Here is a 14,165-nt window from a genome sequence, read left to right as displayed (position 1 = left end):
GAATTGCCATAATTTTGCCAATACCGTACTTAACAATGTTATGTTAACATCCACTAGAATTGACCTTAACTATAAAATAACAATAACTTTCTAGCATATGTATTTATGATAGCATGCTCATACACATACTTTATAGTACAATCTATAATCTATAATGTCAATATAAAAGTAGTCTGTTTTTTAAAAATTGTAGGCTTAACAAATAATAAACTTAAGTTAATTTTTAAACCAGACAATTCCAATCTATCTACCTGGCTTTTCTGGGAAACCCAAATTCTCCCTGAATATGAAACTCCGCATAATTAATAAATCAGTATTTCTCCTTCTGAAAATAATGCACAATGGCATTTTAGCTTGAATTAAATTTAAACATTTTCTTCTTCAGCCTTCATCCTCAGTTTATGTAGCTTTGCAAGACTAACAAAACCAAGACCCGCAACCATGACGGACGCTATGTTTCGGATTATTGACTCTTATGCGCGGATTTATAATCGCTGGCCACCCATCGCTATCACTTGGAGTCCCAAGACCCACCGTTTGGTCTCGATAACTGAGCCACGAGCTCTAACTGGATGGATTCTAAGTTGCATCTTCACCATGGGCCTTAGCGAAGGGATTAAACTCCTCCAGGCTGCCTATCTCATAATCCGGACCGTGAAAATTGGACACTTTCCCTCTTCGACTGAAGAACCATTCGCCTCACCCATGCAACTTCTGTCCATCGCTGTGATATCAATTGGCTCAGGTGGAGGAATTCTCATTTCATTGTTTGCATACCTTTGCAGTAAACAAATCAGCACGCTATTAAATCAACTCCTCATTCTAGAAGAACATCTCACCCAACGAGGTAATCAGTCTTAAAAATTTCAGGTAAAGTTGTTCAGAAAAAATAATGCTATTTTCACATTAGGCAAATCAACTAAACTGAATGGAAACACAGACAAACTGACCACAACTAAAAAACGGTCTGTAAAATACACCCTGCGTAAGAAAATATTCGTAAATATGCTTTGTCTTGCTCCCATGTTCGTTGTATACATGGCTCCAGCTATGGTCGTTTTTGCATTGCTCGCGAAATTGGACCCTGTCTACTTTTTACTGCATTGGTTATCATACCATCGGCTATCATTCACTATCAGATTCGGTATTCGACTCGTTTCATTCGTAACTCTGACCCTGTCTGCAATCTCTGCGGGGTAAATCCTTCTCGGATGTGGATACGTGCTGGTCATGTCTGTTTGGACAGTGCTACGCTGTGTGCGACTCATTGATGAGGATTATAAAGTGAGGACAAAACTGCTCTCTGCGTGCCCAAAAGAACTGAGGTATGTAAATACAACATATATTTAACTAATGTCTACCACCTTAATTGTTAAATATCATACTTATGAAATTATGAATAAAATTTCAGCGTCTTTGTCGTCTTGTATAATCGAGTCATTTTAATTATCACCGGTGTCGCGGCTCCTCAGGCGTCAGCGACCTTGTTCATGCTGGTTGGCTGTGCCTTGGTAATTATCGTGTTAAACATAATGTCCGTCACTATGCATGACCAGTTGCCGTTGAACATCTACCTGATGGGTCCGTTCTTCTCGGTTCTTCTCATCATAATTCTGAACACGGTGCTGAAGTTCGTGTCCTATTATGAGCGCATAACACAAAATATGCTTCGTCTCTGGAAGACTGACCCAATTCTGGTGGCCTGGGGTGTGCATAAACTGCATGGAAGACGAGTGGCTGCAATGCGACCAATTCACATTTTCATGGGCGTTTGGACCACAAATCTACTTCCGGTGAATGCACAATTTCTTTGCGAGTATGATGCATTCATTGCGGATTCCACGATTGCAGCTTTGCTTGCATTGCAGGATGAATAGACAGATTTATTTATGTCTCATTTTCAAAATATTTATTCAATTTGGTGGAGACTTATTCGACAAAATTTATTAATTGAGCGTAAAAATATATAAGTTGAGTCACATCAAATAAATGTTTTTGAGGAGTAACATCACGACGTGTATCTGTTTTACCTTATCTCACGTATTTGTACTGCTTTAACGAGCAAATTGTAATATAAAGTTGATTTGTATTACATTATCAGCTCGGATGAGGAAAATATTTTCGAGTCACAAATTACATCAGTCTCTCGCTCTCTCTAAACTCAAAATAGTAATCTTTCTTTTCTCTTTCTGTCATGCATATAAAACGATTACTTTTACCAAAGAGCAATAACGAACATTATACAGTCAGAAATATATTGGGTTTTCTTTCACCAGTCAATATTTATGAAAAATATTCAAACCATTTCGTTGCCAAATATCCCAATTGCAACATATTCCACAGGGGGTACGAATGCCATGGGTTGCAATGTCTGAACATGATTGTGTTTCAAAATCTCTGAAAAGAATATTTTGAGCTCGGAAAAGGATGGACGGCACCTCGGCTCGAGATGCCAGCATTGCAACAACTTGTCATATCTGCAAAATGTAAAATAAATCATTGCATAATTAATTATTGTCGTTTATCTGCATTTTTTTCGAAGCACGTACATTTTACTATCTGCAAATATTGGTTTTTCCAATCGGAGACTTCCCGATTTTAGTAAATCGACAAAATCATCAGAATACGACCACCTTCCAAAAGGAGTTGCACCATGAGTGAAAAACTCCCAAATTGTGACCCCGAACGACCAAACGTCCGAGAGAGATGACAATTTTCGCTCTGTTAGTGATTCTACCGACATCCATCTAAATGGCATCGGTTTCTGCATAAGAAGGGTTTTCAATGCAAATTTTATTGCATTCATTTTGGTACCTTGGCGTGAAATGCTTACCTCTTTTCGTGCAACGTACGAGCTGTAATGATACAATTGGTGTGATAAACCGAAATCCGCGAGCTTTACTGTTTTCTCGATGGTTAATAAAATATTTCGGGCTGCCAAATCCCCATGAATTACCTGTTTGAAGTTTAAAATATCAAATTTAGCGATTTATGCAGGAACTAAACCAAAATTAACCTTACCTTCTTGCCAGCTAGAAATTCCATGCCAGCAGCAGTCTCCATTGACCACTTGATCAAATCTGTTGTTGAAAACGAATACAATTCTGATGTCGTAATGTATGATGAGCAGCTAAAGATAAGCATTTAAAGAGCATGTAAGTAATGCACGTACTTATGTATAAAAATTAGCCTCTCCATAATTGTAGCTCACCTTCTTTCCCATTCATTTCTGCTTTGTGATATCTCATTCACAAACAGCCCCTTATTTGCCCGAATGTAATTCAGCATACTTCCCAATGCACAAAATTCGACTAGAACGTACAATTTTCCTAAAAATGCCAAAATCTATCAAGATCTATTACAAAATATGCATAATTACATATTTCGTTTGAATGTCTTACGTTCTTTCAGCTCTGAAGTGCATGCACCAATTAGGTTCACAATATTTTCATGGCGTCCAATGTAGACTAAAATTTTAAGTTCGGAAAGCAGAGCCCTAAAATAAACGTCGTCTGCATCTTTGTCAACCGTTTTTACGGCAACAGTTTCAAATTGGTTTTGACAAAATGGATCACCATCCTCCTTAAACAGACGAGCTTTTAATACCAAACCGAAAGCGCCTCGTCCTAGTGGATTCGAATCGTCAATTTGAAGGCGGTTTAGTGGAATTTCAAATTCCGGTTTGTAAGGCTTATCTAAAAGCATTTAGAAATGATGTTTTCAAAAATTGTCGCATAACATGAAGTCAAATCTTATACCGGCAAATTTTTCACCATCGTCCTCATCTTCCGGCGGAATGGCAGGATTTCCATAAACAAATTCTTCAATATCTTGATCGGAAAGTTTCCTCAGGGCAAAATTGATTCTTGAATAGTATTTAATTTCCCGAATGAAGCAAAATACCACCCAAAAAAGGTACAGCTTGTAGGCTACGTGCACCCCAAAGGCAGCCCCACCTGACGTATGAGCCCACTTTGCCCAAAAGGTGTGGACCAAGAATAATGAGAGGAGTGGAAGATAAAGACAGATTGAAAGAATAAGCCATGTCGTTAAAGCTGACTTCTCTCGCTGCAAAATAATAATGTTTTCATGCAAATTATTGGAACTCGGATTTACATGAGTGGACATTTATCTACCTGTGACGCAGCTACGAAAAGCCGCTTTGATAACACGATGCAGATAATATTGTATAAGTAACTGTATGTCCAGTGTACGAAGCGAACTAAAAATTCAATGACGCACGATTCCAGATAATAAAAATTATACGAAATAAATTCCAAAATGTGCAGTTTTAGACAGACTCACAATAAAATTTGGCATATTCTCCTCGCCCATGCATGGACCACCAGTCGGAAATGAAACCGGAAAGTCCAATGCTGAGCACGGTCATTGTAGCGATTTCGACACCCTATATTCAAGCATTTTATTAAATTAAAGTAACATTTTTACGTATTTACGTATGTATTCGCTTACGACATCCACGATGGCTAATGCTTTCACGCCGCCTTGGAGGAAGAAACCCAGACACGGAGCTTTATACTTGTATCCCGGTAAGCTTTCGTACTGCACTTTTTCTTTTCCCATGATAACTCTCCAAAGCTTCAGTTGCTTAAAATCACAAAATATGTAGTGCTTAATTTCTGGCCTGGTAGACCTCTCACACTCCAGATGAATATGAAAACTGAATGCGAATCATTTTGAGTTTTCTTGTTAAGTAGAAAATTAATACGCACGAGTTGATCATTCGATCTTCCAACACGAGCTTTGAATGAATCATATTCCCTGATTTGATGGATCCTGGTGATTCTAATTAAATCGTATGCATACTTTTATCCGACAATTCATGGAATATTTTGTTATCAGTGTTTACATTTTATGCCCAAAATGCCAACATGCTGTTCACCATTGTAGAAAACAAACGTTCATTATCAACTGGTATTGAAGTTACGGTTGTCCCATCTATCGTACGATGGTTACGGCAGGCATTGCAGAATAAGTACATATATACATACATACCTATATACTCCACATTACTCGTAAAGGCAAGTATGTATGTAATGTAACTAATGATTAAAATTGGCAACTGTGAGCTACACAGTGCCAATTACTTATACCTGGTGAAACAAATTTTTATCAAAATGAAACAATAGTGCAATGACGATAATCATTGGAACCAACTCATTTATGCATGCGCCTATGTATTAAAAATGTCAAAGTATTGTGAAAGATTATCTTCCCACGTGGATATACATAGGTAGGTGACCACTTGTATTATTATTATTACCTGCACACCATATAGGATTTCCGCATCACATCTTTGTGTGAGGGACGTGCTGTCAATAAAATGCCACGTATGTACGTAGCAAATATGTGCAAATATTTATTTTTGGAAGGGAAAGTTCGCCATTGTATTTGAAAAGGGATGAGACGACAGACACTCAAACCAAACCCCTCTTTAAATACATGTGTAAGGCATTATATGTATGAGGCGTGTCAGATTAGGAGGCGAAATCCGCATAATATTTAAAAACACAACAAAACTTATATGATTAATAAAAAGGCTTTTGAATCTTTTTAATAATTTCAGACTATATGTACGAGAACATCCAACAAAACTCTACAGCAACCAGGAACACAACTCTTACAATCATTAATTCATCAATTCCTCAGACTAAAAACCAAATTATGAGGTTTAGGATGTGAAATAATATTAGCACAAATTTGCTCCGAAGTTAACGGTGTAGCACAAGTAGGATCAGGGCCAACGCTAAATTGCTGCAGTAATGATGTGGTAAACAGAAATAGTTCGTCTTTAGCTAACGACTCTCCCAAACAGAGTCGCTTCCCGTACGAGAACGGCATCAGTGAATCATTTTTAATAACTCCAAGTCCATCTTCTGACAAGAATCGTTCCGGTCGGAAGTTGTCTGGGTCACTCCAAATCTCCGGGGAACGATGAACTGTGGCAAAGTTGGCCACGACGAATGTGTCCTTAAAACATGCGTAAATATTTACATATGAATTATGATTAATGATATTAGTCATTTAAAACCATTCAATTATTTACTGCACCTTTGGAATGACTTGATTTCCCAGTTCCGTGTCTTCCAATGCTCTGTGAAAAATTCCAAGCGGAACCATTGACGAAAATCTTAATGTCTCCATTATCGTGGCTTCAGTGTATGGCATTCTGAACAAGATAAACAATGCGATAAGTAATTGCATTAAGACCTAATTCGGCATATAACTAATTTTAGCATACGAATCTCTATCGTTCAGCATAGGATGACGAGAGCCCACAATTCTTTCAATTTCCTCCGCAACTTTTCCCTGCTTCTCCGGAAAGAGAGCCATGTACAGGAAGAAATACGTAAGCGTTGTTGAGGTAGTTTCTGCCCCAGCGACGAAAAGGTCCAACAAGGTCCCCACCATCGTTTCCTCTTTAAGTTCAGAATTAAAAACTGTATCTTAAATTTAATTGTTGCCAAATAAAGTGGTAAATACCTCCCCGTTTTCCATAAAAACTCGAGTGAGCATCTCCTGTAGTCTTAATTTCATTAATGTAAACATCTATAAAATCTTGTGGTTCTTCCTGCACAGTTAAAACTTGTAATCTTTCTTTGACATATTTGGATACAAAATTTGTCGCGACTAAAACCACTTCGACATATTTATTCCACCCGATAACATTTGGTGCAAAATCTTTTATCCATGGGAAGAAAAACATTAAGCCCATGGCCTGCAAAATAGATAAAAGTCCTCAAAAAACCGCTAATAATTTTACCAAAATTTTCATACCGGTGCATTAAGTGAGTTGTTAATCGACTCCATAATATTTCCGAGTTGCTTATCATCATGTGAAAACCTTTGTCCTGACACAATCCTCCACAGAGAATTAAGAACGGCAATGTTAAACCTATTTTGCGTTGAGATTGGCCGTCCTGCATCTTTTTTCAAGTTTTCTACGAGTTCAGAAATTTCGTCGAGAACTAAATGCTCCATGGATTTCTTTCCGAATCCAAAATCTCGCAGGTGACGAAGTGCAAAACGACGCTGCTCAATCCATTCTAATCCATCTTGGAATAAAATTCCTGAAAAAATGGGACAAATTATGAATCATATTAAACATACTTAATTATGAAAATGGTCATTTGTACCTCTAACAGTACCACCCGTCCTGACACTGGAACCAGATAGTTTAGGTCGACCACAAAGTTGGTAGTTATTCCAAGCCTCCTTTATCAACTTGGGATCGTTTAGCACCACACAACTGTTAAAATTTTATAAAAATGGTACATATCACTAATTTGTCTTTTATAGCTCCTTTAAGAAAAAGTAGTACTTGTACGGTCCAAACTTGAGTGAGAACATTGATCCATAGTCTTTAGCATAATCTTGATAGATTTCATGTCGTAGCCGTTTATTTACCAATCTTTTCCAAAGAAGCTGCGGAAAGTTTCCGACGAATGGGAACCTCACGGGGCCTGGAAAAAATGGATTATCAAATAATAATTACTTCACATAATTCCATTTTTCCAATGTTTATTTGTTCTAATTAATTTTATGATATGTATTTGGAGTGCTTAACCGTGTCAATTAAATAAGTTCTCTAATTGTGTAAGTGCACCTATCCTACCTGCTGGATACCTTTTTGGTTTCCGATTCTCTATGTAGAATAGAATCATGTAGATCGTCACAATCATAAGAGCTGTCACAAGTATGGGATCCATTTTTGGGGGCGTGGGAAATAAAATGTAGAATAATTGATAACTTTTGTAACGGATATATGTAGCTATATTTCCATCTGTAACTGATCACGTTATTGTCAACGTTTAGCTGCCAGTTCAAATACACGTAGATAATTTGTAGGCAACTAGAATGACCGAGCACATATTTACTTTTTGTACTCGTACTACACGTCACATTTACATACGCCGTGTGAATGTGTATGTACATATGTATGAAACTCCCATTCAATCCAGCTGATAAAGCGATATGTATGTAATCAATAAATTTAACTCATAAGCCTATGTAATAAAGCAATTGGTGAAGAATGGGTAATACCATGGACAAAGTCCCGTGAGTTTATTTATTAAGCTCGAGTTCGTGCCCATTTCTCACACTCGAAATATTGACAAACACATACCCGAAGGTTTGCATATGCAGGGAAAATCGCCATACACCGTTATTGCGTACATTTGACAGGTAATAGTACAAATCGTATTGTGCTATGCTACATCATTATTTGCTGGAGAGTAATAAAACGAGAGAAATTGCATGCACATATATATCCTTGCGACAAGTGCAATGCAAAAATGTTAGCGGTAGTTGACTCGATTGACTCATTCGACATTGACATCATGGCAAATATTGGTTCGTAAATGTGAGTGAAACACGGCAACACAAATCTTATTTTTGCTATTCTGGGTGGTCAACTACCGGAGTCGTAATTTGATTTGCATTTTATCCAAGAAAAAAACAACTCCCGAAATTCGACATAGCGTTTCATGATTTATTAATTTGATTTCATGAAGTATTTATAATCACTTGAGATTTTTAGCATTGAAATTTGCATTCAACAGTAGTAGATTTCACTAAAATAAATATTTAACGCTGAAATCTGCTAAATGCCGGTGGTGCCGTGGTCATACCATTAACTTCTACTAAGATTTTAGTTCGACGTGTTGGAATCTCTGCTGAGATGTACATACCATTAATTATAAGTCTTTAAAGTGACAAAGCCTTTTTGTATTACTTCCACTAATACAAAATCATTAGCATTTTAAACGACGATATGGTCCTTCTTCTTCTCTCTCTCTCTTCTTGACAATGGAAGATTAAGTATGACGACACTCAAATTAATCGTGGTTTACTGCTTTATTAGGACTTGACCCATGCGTAAGGTTAAACAGCGAGATACGTACATGCACATATTTACAACAGCAGACACATTGTGGTGAAATTTTGATTCACAAATTGCCGCAATGCACGTATTCAATCGAGTTATAAAAATATGCAGTTGTATAAAATCTTAATACAAAACGCCTAATTTTATGAATTAGCGTAGCGTGAAGATAAACATTTTACGCAACCAATAATACATACATACTTCTGCAGTGGAGAGTTTGAGCTGTAATGCAATTCTTGGTTTAAATTTTTACAAATAGGCAAAAGAGTTAAAGAGAAAATGGTGCTGGTGGAAATCCCATAACATTTTTGCATCAATTATTTAACAAGCTTTATGTACTTTTGGGAATGGACCAGTACATCTTGGCTTAGAACATTATAGCTGATTTTTTGCTAGTCCAGAATCCAGTTTAGTTCCAGAGGAGGAGCTTCATGTAAGGAAATATATATACGAAACATCGTTACGAGCGTTTAATTCTCTCATAATTTTTGGCTACCTGACTCCATGTATCTACTTACGTACATACACCAGTTAAAATATCGTACTTATCTCCATTCAACGTGACTTGGCTTCGTTTCATTGTTGGGTAAACTCTCTCAACCAACGCTGGCCTTGTGTCGTCTCATCTTTTCTACTGCAAAATAGCCTTCAGCGTTGAGTTTTAGTTTGATTCTCGTTGCAGTCGCAGGCACACAGGTAAATCTTTATGTAGGAGACATTTACATCTTTGACTGTCATAAGCGAAGTGTGGAATTTTTACGAGCAAGTGAGTCCAAAATTTGCTAATCAAAATTCAGGAAGAGGGTTTAAATTGCTTAATTGGTGGAAAATAACGATTTGCAGTCATTTAAATATTTAATTGTATTTACGAGTTGAGTTCATATCCCCACCGATAACAGATAACAGATATTGCGAACAACAACAATGCTTTGTCCTCAATATCTATTAAAAGACGTACTTAAACCGCATATTAAATCAAGCACTGCATTGACTGAATATCGACCCCGTTTTCATTTCTATTTTTATCTCTGCGAGAGAAATTACCGTATGAAAGTGAAATGCGAGTTGTGCAGTGATTGTTGCTTTGAATGCAGAAATACACGTACACATTTCTGTTTTAATAACTGCACGTCGGATTTCTAAATGTCAGTGTTTGCATTTTTTTCAGAAATGGAGCTCTTATCGGCCTGGTTATCCTTCGTGTTTTGCATGAATTTAGTGGGATGGGTGGTCTTCCTAATGGTTGCTACATTTTGGATCTATCCCTTTTTTGTGCTATCGAGCTGGATGAATACTAAGCGCCCGAATAGAGAAAATAATGGACTTCTCTACATTAATGGGTAATAAACATACCTATGCATAATAATTCTATGGAGATGTTCATAATTTATTTTATGAATATTTTGTTCTTAGGGAATGTCAATTTGTAAAGTGATGCAGACACGAGGAGAACTATTTCGTATACAAATAGTACCGAAATTCAAGAAATGGAAGACTTCAAACCGTCTAATTACGCATAAACTTAAATTCTCTATTCCATGACAATTGTATTACAAAATACCTGTAAAATTTAAGACCGCAGCACCACACAACTTGCCTTGTACTATTTCTACATACTTAATTTATATCTGTACTACCAACTCTGACTTGACTAATGGGTAGCCTAACCAGTTAAAAAATATCTGTATTAACTAATTTAGTAGTTTTGATACACAAGTTTATCATTGAGCAATATATTTATGTATGCAAATCAAGATATTTTATATCTAAAAACATTATTGTAATTACTATTAAATATTTAGATAGGTTTTCTGTACCTGGAAAATTAGACAAAGTTTGACAAACATTTATAAATATGTCACGTTCTCTGAGCGTGTTAAATTGATAACTTGTTGGTGCTTATAAAGCTAGCAATTTTAATAACAGTATATACTTATATCAATCTATTAAATTTTGGCTATTGTAATACCTAAACATTTTTTTTTGTGCACAAAAGAATTATCAAAAGACTGCATACAATACAGGACTCAACTATTGAAACTAAACAAGAAGCATTCATCTTCAATTTGCAAAGGCCAGTCATGCAAAGAAGTTTTAACAATAAATATTTAATTTATTGAACTTTATCCTCCCTGCATGTGTCATTTGTAACTCTGTTGTAAATTTTAGAGTAAGTGCATAAGTATATACTGTGCCTCACTTGGTTCCTTAATTGTGATGCATAATTCTGCTCAGAAACTAATATATTTTTGCATCTTATTTCTAAACAGACTTACAACTAGTTATGTCATCAATTTGACTTCAATTATTGGCACCGATTATGTACCAAGTGACGTTCATCATATCATTTACAAGCACAGATGGAGAACAAATCAACGAGTTGACATTATTTGGGACGCAGCCCCGTTGCCATCTACATATTCAACAAGCATAAGATTTCATGGTCCCCTCAAACCTTCGCAAATTGGAAGATTAAGATCCCTTCATGGCTCTATCATCTTATTGCATGAGCCATTTCCAAACGGTCCAGAGCTTACCAGAGCTCTAAACACTTACCATGGATTTGTGGTAACAATAAGACACTTCAACTTTTGCTAAATTAATAATTAAACCATGACTTCATATTTCCAGGAAACCACAATATTCATCATTCTTCTCCCACTAGGAACAAAACCTAGATTAGAATCCTACATGAAATTCACCCTTTTCAATGCACAAATCCATTTTGTATTTTCCTACCATCAATCTTCACACCACTTTTTCGTTTGTAATTATTGTTCCCTAGGTAAAATATTAAATCCATACTTACTGGAGCCATATCCTACCCAAAAACATCACTCTTTTTCCCAACACTGGCATAAACATCAAGACAAATTCACTCGAATTTTAGCCTCCGTTGAAGCTCACCAGGAAATATGTGACCACGGAGTACAATGTGACCCATCATATAGATTCATAGCAACGGCACAAATTCGTTTTAATTTCAGTTTAAGTTTTCATCCCTATGATTTCGATTTGGGGTGGGTTGACGACCTAAGGAATCCCCATGCACTGGCCGTCACAGGAGAATCCTATGGTGAAGAATTGCGACGTCGGAGTATAAATTCAGTCCCATATATTCGAGATACAGAACAGTACTACATACTTTACTGCGAGAATGGTTGGGTTATCGTGGAATCTTCTTATTCGCATTGGACCTCACCGTTCGATGGGTTCGTGTGGAGTATGACGTTCGGTTTCGCGATCTTAATTACACTTACTAATTGCAAATGCAAATTTTTTGTAAGTCGACGTACAGATATTTATTTTTACCCATTCACCCTTGTAAAACTGGGTTTATAACTGTAATAGAACTTCCTGGACAGCCTCATTGTAACGGTCGCACTCATCTTTCGCCAGTCGGTTGGGCGGCATGGAAACGTTTTGATGCTGAGTGCCATCGCAGCGATAAGTTTCCTCGTCTTGACATTGGAATATGAGAGCGTCCTCACTTCTGAAATTACGATCCCACCACCACCAAAAATTGCGAAAAATTTGCGAGAGTTAATTTCGGATGATAAATTTAAAATGTTTTTTCCCGTCGATGAAATCAGTCATATGGAAGGATATGACCTGCACGAATTTCAGAACGGGTTTGAAAAGTATAATTTGAGTAAGGTGTTTTGGAAGAGTTTTCAGGTGCCAATTACATATGTACATAGATAATTAACGTGGGATAATTGGAATACAAATATTTATAGATAAATTATTGTAGGGCTACGACTACCGTGGCGCATCGAAAACAGGTGGGTTAGCCAATCGAACAAATCGTATGGGAACTGACGTGAGAGAAAATCACGTGGAAACTGCAGTATTAGAAATTGGCTTGGAAGTATTTCATAATCAACGTTTTTGCCATGTGACAAAGGAACCTTTTTTCCAAAGGATTTACACTTCTCGAGTTAAAGGACATGGAACAGAAAGGTTGATTTCGCATTTTATTAATTTGAGGGAGAATGGACTTGAGGGGTTGTGGTACAGGTACATAAATACAGAATGTTACGTTATCCTTTGATGCATTATTAACTAATTCTCAATAATTATTTGCAGAACTTCCCTTTGGTGGGACACATTTAGAAGTAGGACGAGAATCATGAGTCATAAAAATGCTGACAAAGTTCTTGCAATTTACTCCAAGACACAACATTTCAGTGGTGAAGATGCTGTCAATCTGTCGGAAAAAACTGTCCAGTTATTCGTCATTTGTGGGTATTGCGTTTGTCTTTCACTGGTTTGCTTAGTGGTTGAGCTATCTACATGGAAAATTGTTGGTATTGATTGCAATGTGAATAAAGTGCAGTTTTATTTACGATAATTGGGATATTATGGTAAAAGTTGCGTATTGATTGCGTATGTATGCATCATGTATTGTGATGAACTGAATAAATTCTTGACCTTCCACTACCTAAACATAATTATCAGTTAAAAAACCACATACGTACAAACATATTTCTGGTTCATAAATATGTGCTCGTTGGACTCAAAAATACTGCATATTAAATACCCCGTTCGTTTCTACGCATCATTTTTATTAGGAATGGACAACTTCAAACTTTTTACTCTATCAAACCTTGTATGAATTATCATAATATTTTATGCAATGAGTGCCAAATAAATTGAATACTACGACAAAATGTCATTCAATAAATAAAAGAACAAATTACGTGATAAATGACATTTGAGTATGTAAAGGAACTTTTAATTTAATAAAGTTTTCTCGGAGTGAAAGTTTTGCCTTTTGAACATCAAAACGTAATAAAACTTTCATTACTCTGCTGGATATTTTTTATATATTTTAGGGACTCCAGATTTGTACGGCTTGAGTTTGGCCTTAGCCAATACTTTAGGTGATATACCTAGAAAAATGCGAAAATGAGAATATTTGCATTGCCATATTTCGTATTTTTCCACGTCTTGTTGTTCCATATTGGTTATTCAACATCAATTTATATTCTTAACATAACAAATCTTGTCGAGAACGATAGCCAATTTGATTTACATTACGTCTTTTACGGATCGAGTAGTAATTTTCGAAAGAATTTTGAATTTCTTTATGATACCGTAAATAATGGAATAACATTTACACGGAATACAAAAATGGTTCATTATTTATTTACTCGAAAAAAGACCTTTATCAAATTTCGAAAAATACCACGTCACAACATTTATCTTTTATATGATCCAAGTTTCAGTGACTGTGAATTCGCACTTTACAATT

General features: G+C 36.3%; 3 protein-coding genes across 7 annotated transcripts; 1 reads left to right on the top strand and 2 right to left on the bottom strand.

The window, feature by feature from the left end:
* Positions 1–985: 985 nt before the first annotated feature.
* LOC110845494 (vascular endothelial growth factor receptor kdr-like) lies at positions 986–4,949 on the bottom strand. The gene is made up of 10 exons (XM_022091927.2): positions 4,474–4,949; positions 4,306–4,408; positions 4,137–4,222; positions 3,759–4,068; positions 3,402–3,695; positions 3,212–3,329; positions 3,022–3,130; positions 2,834–2,956; positions 2,550–2,764; positions 986–2,477 (listed from the first exon to the last, which is right to left on the bottom strand). Exons 1-10 carry the CDS (start codon positions 4,582–4,584, stop codon positions 2,297–2,299), a joined length of 1,650 nt encoding a protein of 549 aa, XP_021947619.2. The 5' UTR covers positions 4,585–4,949; the 3' UTR covers positions 986–2,296.
* A 595-nt stretch (positions 4,950–5,544) lies between these two features.
* On the bottom strand, positions 5,545–7,930 carry LOC110846236 (farnesoate epoxidase). Of its 2 annotated transcripts, none has more exons than XM_022092914.2 (8): positions 7,637–7,930; positions 7,343–7,484; positions 7,158–7,270; positions 6,799–7,091; positions 6,505–6,739; positions 6,263–6,440; positions 6,073–6,190; positions 5,545–5,991 (listed from the first exon to the last, which is right to left on the bottom strand). In XM_022092914.2, exons 1-8 carry the CDS (start codon positions 7,728–7,730, stop codon positions 5,659–5,661), a joined length of 1,506 nt encoding a protein of 501 aa, XP_021948606.1. In that variant the 5' UTR covers positions 7,731–7,930; the 3' UTR covers positions 5,545–5,658. The 2 variants fall into 2 exon arrangements, with proteins under 2 accessions (XP_021948606.1, XP_035706095.1); XM_035850202.1 differs by having other exon boundaries at positions 7,648–7,929.
* A 1,196-nt stretch (positions 7,931–9,126) lies between these two features.
* Positions 9,127–13,262, top strand: LOC110847194. Of its 4 annotated transcripts, none has more exons than XM_035850071.1 (8): positions 9,127–9,341; positions 10,077–10,248; positions 10,322–11,078; positions 11,179–11,476; positions 11,540–12,190; positions 12,260–12,586; positions 12,663–12,928; positions 12,998–13,262. In XM_035850071.1, exons 5-8 carry the CDS (start codon positions 11,600–11,602, stop codon positions 13,260–13,262), a joined length of 1,449 nt encoding a protein of 482 aa, XP_035705964.1. In that variant the 5' UTR covers positions 9,127–9,341; positions 10,077–10,248; positions 10,322–11,078; positions 11,179–11,476; positions 11,540–11,599. The 4 variants fall into 4 exon arrangements, with proteins under 4 accessions (XP_035705964.1, XP_035705963.1, XP_035705962.1 ...); XM_035850070.1 differs by lacking the exon at positions 9,127–9,341 and adding an exon at positions 9,424–9,604; XM_035850069.1 differs by lacking the exon at positions 9,127–9,341 and adding an exon at positions 9,426–9,674.
* Positions 13,263–14,165: the final 903 nt, after the last annotated feature.

Source organism: Folsomia candida, unplaced genomic scaffold (genome assembly GCF_002217175.1).
Source record: "Folsomia candida strain VU population unplaced genomic scaffold, ASM221717v1 Fcan01_Sc003, whole genome shotgun sequence".
In the NCBI taxonomy this organism is placed as follows: Eukaryota; Metazoa; Arthropoda; class Collembola; order Entomobryomorpha; family Isotomidae; genus Folsomia; species Folsomia candida.
This window is presented reverse-complemented; position numbering and strand designations above follow the sequence as displayed.